This window comes from Carassius carassius, chromosome 47 (genome assembly GCF_963082965.1).
Source record: "Carassius carassius chromosome 47, fCarCar2.1, whole genome shotgun sequence".
Taxonomy (NCBI): domain Eukaryota; kingdom Metazoa; phylum Chordata; class Actinopteri; order Cypriniformes; family Cyprinidae; genus Carassius; species Carassius carassius.
This window is the reverse complement of record NC_081801.1, coordinates 13,938,922-13,950,538: the sequence shown is the minus strand read 5'-3', so window position 1 is coordinate 13,950,538 and position 11,617 is coordinate 13,938,922. Positions and strand designations below refer to the sequence as shown.

The following is an 11,617-nucleotide window of genomic DNA, read 5'->3' as shown; positions in this document are numbered from 1 at the left end:
GTTAGAATAAAAATGAATACAACAACTACTAAATAACTAATAATAACAAAACCCATTTCCATTGGTGTATTTAAATTTTCATAAAAAAATATCAAACAAAGCACATATATACATTAAAATTAACATTGAAACTTCATTTATTTAAAGCAATTAACAATATTACAAAAGTCTTTAGCTGGATTCGAACCCGGGTGCAATAGGAAACAGTGTAATATAAATGCGCGAATTTAACGCAAGAAGAAACCGGAAGATGTATCACTGCGCATGCTAAGGAAGATCAGTCTTTTTTTTATTTTTTATTAATGATTCATATATCAAACATACAACAAGGCACACTGTAATCATATTCAGTCAATCTTACAACATGAATTGAACATGGAGTACAACATTGATGCATTTTCCAAAAAAAAAAAAAAACCTTAAATAAATAAAGGGAAAAGAGACCAAGAGACTCAGCAGTAGACACTAAGGAATGAGTTTGCATAAGTATTCATAAAAAAATATGGCTTTTTTTGTGGATTGTTTATACAAAATTATATCATTTAGAAAGGCATTAAAGACAGGGGATGTTTTAAGAAATCGACATTTGTGTATGAAATATTTTGCCATTAAAATCAGATTATTCACTCCAAACTCGGTTGTTCTGTTCTCTATTTGAAGACCAAATTTAACGTATTCATATGTTAACATTGGGATATTTTGTGTATCGTACATGATCCAGTACTGGAAAGCATCCCAGAAGGTCTGGGTTACACTATAAGAGAAGAAGAGATGTTCTGCGGTTTCAAAGTCAGAATTACAGAAAGTACAAACATTCACATATTAAATCTTTGATGCAAGAAGTTGTTACATGGATAAATCTCATTCATCACTTTGAAGTGCACTTCTTTTACCTTCGGTGAAATAGGAAAAGAAATGTAACTGGTTCTTATCTTCACTAAACAATCACTGGTAAATTTCTGGAAGATATGTTTTCTCTTGAGTGGTGATGGGAAGCAGATCGAAGTGAGAACATTTCTAAAAAAATTATTATTACATTTATTTTTATCTAAGAAATTACAAACACCTATGATTAACGTGGGCTCTCGAGGAATAACCACAGAGTATGTTAACATGCCTTTCACTAAAGTGATCAAAGCTTGTGGGATTGCCTGAATTACAGTTTTAAATTGCCTCTCAGTGCACATCAAACTGTATTTCCGGATGAAAACATCATATGTTAAGAAGTTACCAGAATTATCTAATAAATGAACAATTGACCAGACACCCTTTTCCATCCATTCACCGTAGAAAAAAGATTTTCTCTTAATTAATATACATCTGTTATTCCATATTGGGACCGTGTGAGGAGTAAAGTTATGTTTGTATATGAGTTTCCAGTATTGGAGAACCTGTTGATGGAAAGTTGAAAGCTTAATCGGTAGTTTGGAGATGTTGAAGTCACATCTTAACAAAAAATGTATGCCACCAACCATTTTGAAGATTTTGAAGGGGAAATCAAACCAAAAATTATCACCTTTTATAATAAAATTCTGTAACCATTTTAATTTGATGGTACCATTCATTGGGTCAAAGTCAATGGCATTTAACCCCCCATCTTTGGCAGGTTTCACTGTATCGCTTTTATTTACATAATGATATTTATTTTTCCATATAAAATCGAAATTATCTTGATTGATCTTCTTAATTAATTTGTTGGGTATATCCAATGAGTAGGCTGGGAAGGTAAGTCTTGACAAGCTTTGCATTTTAGTAAGTAAAATACGTCCAAAAACAGGTAAGTCCCTTTGAAGCCAACTGTTAAGAATAGTTCTATTTTTTTGAATGATATTTTCTATGTTGGATGTTTCTCTAACCTTTTTATCTTTAGAAATTATAATACCCAAGTATCTGACTTCCTTTTTAACTGGTATATTATACATATTAATCATGTCATGGTCTTGAATAGTTAAAATTTCACATTTTTCCATATTCAACTTTAAACCAGATGCTTTGGAGAACAAAGAAATCTCTTTTAATGCCACTGGAATTTGTCTTGCATTCTTTAAAAAAAGTTTGGTGTCATCTGCCAATTGACTTATTACCAATGAATTTCCCATGACATTTAGAGGTTGGATGTTCGGGCTATTTTTAACATGGATTGCTAGTAATTCGGCTACCATGATAAATAACAAAGGCAAGGTTGGACAACCTTGTCGAATGCCTCTCTTTATATCAAAGCGCTTAGATGTTCCAAATGGCAGAGACACTGAACTGTTGATGCCTGTATATAGCAGATTGATTATGTCAATAAACTTATTCCCAAACCCAAAACACTCCAGAGTCCTTAAAAGACATTTATGTTCGACCATGTCGAAGGCCTTGTAAAAGTCCAAAAAAAGAATAATTCCATCATCCTTAATTAAGTGCTTATAGTCTAACAGATCTAATACCAATCTTATATTGTTATGTATAGATCTGTCTTGGAGAAAACCAGATTGAGTATCACTTATAACATCAGCCAGACCATTCCTCAACCTGTCAGCAATCACATGTGAAAACAGCTTATAGTCAGTGTTCAATAAGGTGATAGGGCGAAGATTATTGATATATCTTTTGTCTTTGCCTTGTTTGGGACGGAGAGTTATTAAACCCTGTTTCATTGTAGGTGTAAGTGTCCTATTGCTAAAAAAGTACTTTATAGCCTCCAATAAAAAACCTTTCAGGTCAACCCAAAAGAATTTGTAAAAATTCGATGTCAGGCCATCTTATCCTGGTGCTTTCCCTACTGCTATTTTCTTAATTGCTTCATCTAATTCTGCTATTCTGATCTCAGAGTAGGAAAATCAGTCTTTGAATGTCAAATTTCACCCCTTTTTTCTTCATTTTTTCTTTCTCTTCTTGCCCTTCTCTTTTTCTTCCTTCCTTCCCTCTTTTCTTCCCTTCTTCCCCCTTTTCTTCCCTTCTTCCCCGTCTTTGACGGACTATTGTTTCCCAGCTTAGATGAAGTTGACAAAATGTGCGGAAAACAGTTTTTCTTGACATTCGTGATTCCGTAGTCACCTGCTGCCATCTGCTGGTCAGCCAGACTAGCGGCCACATTGATTTATATAACAGGCAGCACTTTTAAACTGGCTGTCGTTATTTATTTTTTTGTACACAAATGTGCATTTCTGACTACTTCCTTTAGCTGTTTTATTTAGTTAAGTATTACAGTCTCATCGGGACACTCATGTTTGCTCCCAGTTTCATTGTGTAATATTTGTCATGTTTTCATACTTTTAGTAACGTGTAGTTGAACAATGTTACAGTAATAATGATATCTAACGTTACCTAAATGATAACTACAGTACATTTACTTTGTTATCGTCTATCTACAATTTTGATCTTTCCGTCCACATCTTCGACTTACCCTTTGAATCTTGGGGGGTTTGCATAATTTAAAGGTCTGAAAGGTTTATGAACGTTGTCATGCGTCATGTTTACAAGATAAAGTAACAGGAAACTGCTGAAAACAAACAGGCAGATCCATAAAACTCAACACGCTGTAAACGCCAACCAATGAAACAGAGGCTTTTGTGGACGTGGCCAATCACACGGTGAATTTCTCAGAGCCCCTCCCCCGTGTCGCTGACCATGTGAAGACTTGCCGCGAATTTCAAGCAGATCAAACTGTTTTTAGGCGCGCGCGGAAGCATTAAGCTTGTCTTGGAGAGTTAAAAATATCTATAATACAGTGGCTTGTTAATTTATTTTAAACAATAATGACTACTCCTCCGAAGAGATTTTGTTCAAGCCTCGACGTTGACCCCAGTTTCGAAAAAAGGGCATTGAAGATCTCAATAGAGGGAAACATTGGTAAGTTTAATTAATTTAGGTTTAATCAACAAAATAATATACATAAAATAAAACGCACCTTTTTGCTCTGCATTTAACCAGTCTATGCATTAAACCCTATCCCAGTGCACACACAGTAGTGAACACACATCATTATTGCTGTGGTGCCCAGGTAGCAGTTCGGGGTTTGGTGCCTTGCTATTGTAGGTGGAAGAGAACACTGTACATTTTATCTTTTACAATGATGCACAAAGCAAATTCGGATTGCTTGTGTTTATGTATTGTATTTTAAAACATGTGTATTTGTGCAACAGCGGCAGGCAAGTCTACTTTTGTGCGCTTGTTGGAGCGGGCGTCTGAGGAATGGGAGGTCATACCAGAGCCCATTGGGAAGTGGTGCAATGTACAAACCACAGAGAATGAGTATGAGGTACAGTATGTCTGTATACAAGACATTTCATTAAGGAAGTGTCTTTAATCTCAGTCTTAAAAGTTAACGTGAGTGAATTTTTATTTTTATTTTTTTAAATAACCTATACCCTTCTATCCCTGTAGGAGCTCAGTACATCCCAGAAGAGTGGAGGCAACCTGCTGCAGATGTTATATGACAAGCCCAGTCGCTGGTCTTACATTTTCCAGACCTACGCCTGCCTGAGTCGCGTCCGTGCACAGCTTCAGCCTCCTTCTGCCAAACTTCAGCAGGCAGAGCAACCAGTCCAGTTCTTCGAGCGCTCTGTCTACAGCGATCGGTACATACATTAAACAGATTGTCTGGAATTTGGAAAAAAGTTTAAAAATGGTGTTAAACTGAAAAAAGTCTTACGTTTTTAATTCTACAGATATGTGTTTGCCTCTAACCTCTTTGAGTCTGGAGATCTGAATGAGACTGAGTGGGCCATCTATCAAGACTGGCATTCATGGCTCCTCACTCAGTTTGAGTCCCAGATTGAGCTTGATGCCATGATCTATCTTCGTGCTGATCCCGAGGTAAACACACAGCTCCTTACATGGTGCATGAATCACCTGTAGTAACATAAAAGTGATGTAAATGTGAGAATTTTATGATGTATTGATTAAACTCATGATCTGCAGAGGTGTATGCAGCGTCTTCAGTCTAGAGGACGAGAGGAGGAACAAGGGATTCCCTTGGACTACCTGGAAAAGCTTCATTATAAGCATGAGTGTTGGCTGTACAACCGAACCACAAAGTTAGTGATCCCCTTATTATGTGCTGAAACTGTTTTTCATTGTTTGAGTATCTAAATGGGTATCTTGTCTTATACAGGTTGGATTTTAAGTATCTTAAAGACCTTCCAATACTGGTCTTGGATGTTAATGAGGATTTTAAAAATGACAGAATTAAGCAAGAAGATATTCTTGATAAGGTACATATACTGTATGGGTCTGTGGACAGATAGAATAATTAGAAATACTGTCTCTAATAATAGTGTTTTAGAACTGCCATGTTTGGACATGATTTTACATCTTAAATAAGTGTTTTTTTTTGTTTCCTTTCAGGTGAAGGAGTTTATGAGCACCCTGTAGCCTACAAATATACATGAATTTGTGTCAATCATGTAAACTGGTGCTTTATCAGTAGTACTCTGGGGATTTATGCCTGTGGATGAATTTGTGGTTTTATTTTTTAAGCTTATTTTATATTTACCTTGTTGTACATATGTATTTCTTTGTATAATAAAACATATATATATATATTTTTTTTTTTACAAAACATTGTTTTAAACTCTTATGTGATGAACAAATAACATATACAGGAGATAAATATTTATCTGGAGATTATTCCATGAGTGAAAAGTTGACAGTTTATGTTACAGGATTCTCGCAGCCAAAGTAAAGTTGGGAATGTCAGCGTTTGCTAAAAAGACATGGAAATGAATCACATTTTTAAAATCTAAAAATACCTCTTATTCTCTCATCTTAAAGATTTTGTCTGATAGAAATGACTCTTTTTGAGTGCAGCCTGTAAAATTATGTTTAAAAAATTCTTTGCCCTGTAATTACAAGCAACTGGAAATGTCATGTACCTGTATACTAATTGGTCATGTGTGGGAAGAATATGTACTCAAAGATGTACCTGAATAGAGTGAAAATTCAGGTACAAAGATGTACAGCCTGAATAGAGTGAAAAATAAAATGGTTTCATAACCATTAATTTCTTAAGCTTTAGCCAATTCTCTCCACTTTGCCTTACGATTAGTTGCCCATTAGTTACAACTCTTGCTCCTGTAATACAAGCTGTCAGAACTCTGACTCACTCACCAGTGGCTCTTTCTATGCTTTAGCTTTCGTAAAAAGAAGTAGAATTTAGGCAGCCGTGGCATGGTCAGCAAAACGGACTTATAACCCAAAGGTCACAGATTTGAGTCTTGGTACTTGGGGCAGGGGGAGTGAATAACTAGTGCTATTTTCAACCTTCAATACCTCGACTGGGTGATGCAGCAAAAATGGCTGCCCACTGCTCTGGGGTGTGCACGGTGTGTGTGTGTGTGTTTGTTTGTTCATCACTCACTGCTGTGTGTGTACACTTGGATGGGTTAAATGCAGAGTACATATTCTGAGTATGGGACACCATACTTGACCACATGTCACTTTCCCTTTCATAATATTCAGCTTTCATGGTCAACCCATTTAAGGCCAGTTTTCAGGTTAATTTTTTCTATGTTCAGACCCCACCCCATTTTAACCTTAAATCTTTTTTTTTTTTTTTACAATGCTTGTAAATGTTAAATGAGCTGTAATGATATGTCTGCATGACATTGAGAAACGGTGAAAAAATAAGAATGCCATTGTACGTGAAATGCATGCATTTACATTAATACCATAATCATGGTATATACCAATCTAAGGTTGTATGAATATATTCATATTTTAGTTACAAGTGAAGAGTCTGAACAAAATGTGAAACTTCAATGACATTATAAATTCACATATAAAACCAATATTTGCCGTGAAAATAAGCAATAATACAATAAGAAAGTGAACTAAGCATGCAACTTGTAAAAATATCACCTGAAAAAAAAAAAACTTTCACATGTAAAAAGAAACGAAAACTGTTATTTAGAATAATTTAACATTTCATGATTTCAATAGACTCCCAATCACAATAGCATAAAGTCATACATTTTATATGAAAGTATCTCACTCAGCTTCTATACCAAAATAAAAAGGTAAATATATTTATGCAGATGAATATGACAAAAGTATCCCTATGCAAAATAAACTAATTTCCAGAAAAAAGTACAATATCGCCACTAGATACAATATATTATTACTCCTATCGGTATATTTTATAATGTTTACACAATATCAGATACTCATAAAAATAAACTACAAGCCCCATAACTCAATCGTTCACAGAAATCCGGGTATTGCTTCACCCAGGTCGGTCGCGCCCTCCTCTAAACTGTTATTGACACAGTTCTAACATGTTAAATAATAAGAGTTGCCTAATATCGTATACAGAGATGACAGACTTTTAACTGTCAACATTAGATATTATATTCCTAAAATAATTCGACAGGTGGCGACCGACTATTATGATGCATCTTCCATTGCATTACAGTAAACACGACACCTCGAAAATTCACAAAACTTCCTAAATATGATTCTGAAAACAAATTAACCTCTACTCTCTCGAAAACGTCAAAATAGGCGTATCGAGTGGGCGGGTGTTAGTGACGAGCGTGCCCGGGTCCAATCGTCTTTACTGAACGATGTTTCCTGACGTCAAATCTTAAAGCCCTCTTGTAAACCAACCTTGACGTCGCGTGTTTTCGCTCGAGTAGCGTATGTTGCAGCCAATCGGGTTCCATTACTTAACTCTCATGCCCAATGGCCTTTGCATATTTTGAAAAGGGGCGGGACAATACGCAAATGGACCGAAGTAAGGGTAGGTTGTTAGAAAGTTAATGGCTTGGGGGAAAGAGATTCTCTTCTCGCTTCAGGAGAGTTTGAGGATTTTTCTGAAGTAAAACGTATATATTTTATAACAGTATAACCCCAGAGGAAGTGAAGAGACAACATTACCTTCACAAACAGACGTATCATTTCGTAAAGTATGCAGGATGCAGTAGCCGGGACGGCAATGCTGACGGACGGCTTCGAGGACGAGATTGACTCGGTGACTCCGCGTTCCCCTGCGTTAGGGATGGGGGTTGGAGCTACACCAGGAGCCGGACTCGGGGGCCTCGGGATCGGCGTCGGTGGCAAGAAAGTCCGCTTGTTCGGCGAGGCTGGCGGGCCCACAACAGACAGACTTGATTTCAAGCTCACAGCGGCCGCGGTGCTGTCGTCAGGCCCCGGATCCGGCAGCGACGAGGATGAGGTGTCTGAGGTGAGAGCGAGTCCGCCAGCAGCAAAGTGTGTGTGCGCTAGCTGACATGCTAACTCTAACGCTAGCCTTAATAGGCTTCATTCCCAACCCACCAAAACCCTGCAATTTAACACCTTATCTAAAAGAGACAGATTTATCACGTCCCATTCTTGGCAACATGTACACAACAACACTCTTGTTCGGATCGCCGTTTGCAGCCATAAGTGCGTTTCTCCTGACCCACGTTGCCAGTTATCGTTTCTAAATAGCTCAAATTCTGGCGAGTTAGCTTAGCTTAGCACGGGCTCAGAGACTAAGGCTGCGATTTGGGCCTAAAGAGAACATCAGGGGGCAACGCCGTCCTCTGCTAGTTAGCCATCACGAAATCATTTCACCGCGTTTAGCTATTTGGCACTTCAGTTTACACCCTTTAAAGTGTAACACATGTCGCGTCTCAGTGACAGTCATTTTGAAGGATCTAAGTTAGAATTGTAGTTAGCCGAGAAGCTAAGTGGATCTGGGTTCGTAACTAAATATTAGCTTTTGAGCAAAGCTTATCTGCGTGACGGTACCCTGCCAGGCCTTTGCACTGTGTTGGTAAACTTGGGATCTGACATCTGTGTCAGATTTGTGTGTTGGTGCAAGATGTTACAACGTTCACATTAATCTGAGTGTCTATTATTACTCGTGCTTCAGTAAATGTATCTCCTCTTCTGCTTCTGAAATTTAATGTGACGCAAATGTTAAAACGACAAGCTTTAAAGTTTAGATTTTTCTTCCTCTGTGTCAGTGGAACATTTATTTGCCATCATGATTATGAAGTGTGTCGCTGGGCTCCGGGGAGACTTGTCATGCGGGTTTGTTGTACATGCAGATGCGCCTGTTGGGTCCTGTAGATGTTTAATTCTTAATCCCACTTAGAAAGTTGTTTTTTTTTAAACTGCGGCAATTTGCAGAATCAAGGGTTTACTTCCATTTTATCCAATATTTTGTGATGGTCAAACAAGATTAACTTTTGTTGACACATGACTGGCGTTTTCCTGTGGGTTGTTGGATGCTGAAAAATGAATGCATACTTACATGGGTGGGTGATATGACCAAAAGCAATCATCATATGAGTAATTTTATTTCATGATAACATATCACAATCTAGTTCTTTTTGCATATAAAAAAGGTTATTTACAATATTTTAGGTGGAATTAAAATTATTCTTAATGACAGTTTCGATGTCCTAGCAAAACCAAATACTAGCCTAACCGAAGTAAAACATTCTCAAACTGAAGACAAGTCAATACTCTATTTATGAGCAATGGGTCAAATACAAGACAACTGACATAACATGAAATAAAATGTTTTAAGTTTTTTTTTTTTTTTTAGGTTGCTCTGTGGCATGCAAATACCAAATTGACTTCCCCTTTTTTTTACGCATTATGAACACTTTATCCATGCATAAGCTTGTTTTTTTAATCTTTTTTTTTTTTAAAGATGTTCTGACCTTATAATGTTTAAAGGATTAGGTCACTATTTCCCAATAATTTACTCACCCCCCATGTCATCCAAGATGTTTATGTCATTCTTTCTTAAATTACAAAGAAATACATTTTTATGAGTAAAACATTCCAGGATTTTTTCCATATAATAGACTTCTATGGTGCTCAAATGTTTGAACTTCCAAATTGCAGCTTCAAAGGACTCTACACTATCCCAGCCAACGAATAAGGGTCTTATCTAGTGAAACAATTAGTAATTTTCTAAAAATGTATATTCTTTTTAACCACAAATGCTCATCCTACACTTGCTCTGTGCATGAGCGACTTCACGCATTATATGCAATCATGTTGTAAACGTCACACTCGGTTAGCTCTTCATCTGTGTACTACGGTTCATAAAGGTAGCGTAGAGTGAAACCTCCATTTCACTTTCTCCTCCAACTTTAAAATCATCTGAAATCACTGTTTTACCTTTTTTTTTGTAAAGGTGTTTGACACCTTTCGCTTTGCAACACTTGTAAAAATCAGATCTTCTGCGTTCATCACACATGACCTTTCCAACATGGCTACGTAATGCATGAGATCGCAAGAGAAGTATTTGTGGTTAAAAAGTATATACATTTTTTCAGAAAATGACCAATTAATTCGTTAGACAAGACCATTATTCCTCAGTTGGGATCGTTTCGAGATCTTTGAAGCACCACTGAAAGTGTCATTTGGACTTGTCACTCTAAACTATGCAAAAATGTAGTGACACGCCTGTCCACGCACAGTATTCAAAACAATCAACAGAAAAAGATGAAGAGTTCAACCAATAATAGCATTTTTTTAATAGTTTGTTTTGCATTTAAATGTCTCTGTTTTCTTTCTCTCCTAGTAGCCTATAGTTTGTAGTTTCAGTTCAAAATGGCTTGTGTAAATTGTAAATTCTCCATCTGTACGTTAAAAAACTCATGGAAAATTTCAGTTTTTCTGTCAAAAGTGCATGAGCTTTTGCTTTGCGATTCTTCGCTAAACTCCACAGACTTCGTTTAGAACGAGCATCGCCGCATACATGTGCGCCAAACAGACAGAGCTCAATAAAATAGGATTGCAATAACTGACTAAAATATACATTTTGCTGAAATATTTGTAGTTGGACAATAAATGTGACGCATGTAGATTTTTAAACCTACAAGTTAGTGTATTTGTATGATAGCACTAACTGTAAAGTGTAATGGGGTAATCAAAATAGCCTTTTTACTCAATTAGTCTGTGCTTTTTATTCATTTTTAGTTTAATAACTTTAACTTCTGCTTTAAAAGGATTACTTAGATTTTACATTGCAATGTTACAATGTAATAGGATTTTAACCCTTTTTTGCATATAATATATGCCTACATGCTAGGGGTGGCTGATATGAGCTAAAATTCATATCACAATATTTTACACTGCCCAGGCGATATTGATATTATATTCAGTTCCTAAAGTTCTCCAGCACAGTGCTGGATTTCAGGCGTGCAGCGTTTGGCTGCAAAAAAATAAATAAAATAAATCTTGTTGAATATCACTTTCGAGTCCAAGAGTTCCCCTACCAATGGTATGAGAGGAGCAGCTTTCACTCTCAACCAAACTAACATTACTAGCCAGTCAGAATGTATTGCTCTTATAAACACGAGACGCACATAGTATCCAATTGCGGAGTCGCAGCCCTGATGAATGGAGAAGCGCTGCAAAAAGCTGCGACGCGCAATGGTCAAAGATGTCCATCTAGCACATATTTACTACATACTGTATAGAAAAGCTAATTATAAAGCAGCGGACCTATGTAAACACCATAAAAATGATATGATTGCCAGAACATATTTACCGGGATTTTTTAAAATGTCCCGTTCACACATCTATTAATGGTAACATTTTGAAATCCCTTGTACCCTACCTGTTTGAAAATATCCAGTCTCTGCCTGTGTCAGTTTGAGTCTTGTTAAAGTTTTAAATC

The 11,617-nt window shown here is 36.6% G+C and overlaps 2 protein-coding genes across 5 annotated transcripts in view; both read left to right on the top strand.

Annotated features, from left to right (window-relative positions):
• Positions 1 to 3,607: 3,607 nt before the first annotated feature.
• Positions 3,608 to 5,536, top strand: LOC132130158 (deoxycytidine kinase 2-like). The gene is made up of 7 exons (XM_059541827.1): positions 3,608 to 3,837; positions 4,131 to 4,246; positions 4,372 to 4,565; positions 4,656 to 4,803; positions 4,909 to 5,024; positions 5,102 to 5,201; positions 5,335 to 5,536. Exons 1-7 carry the CDS (start codon positions 3,744 to 3,746, stop codon positions 5,359 to 5,361), a joined length of 795 nt encoding a protein of 264 aa, XP_059397810.1. The 5' UTR covers positions 3,608 to 3,743; the 3' UTR covers positions 5,362 to 5,536.
• Positions 5,537 to 7,716: 2,180 nt separating this feature from the next.
• Positions 7,717 to 11,617, top strand: part of LOC132130347 (ankyrin repeat and KH domain-containing protein 1-like) — a 59,896-nt gene continuing 55,995 nt past the window's right edge. For all 4 annotated transcript variants that reach the window (XM_059542038.1, XM_059542037.1, XM_059542036.1 and 1 more), the window contains exon 1: positions 7,717 to 8,170. In XM_059542038.1, coding sequence (XP_059398021.1) covers positions 7,895 to 8,170 — 276 coding nt within the window. In that variant the 5' untranslated portion in view covers positions 7,717 to 7,894. The remainder of the gene's footprint in view (positions 8,171 to 11,617) is intronic.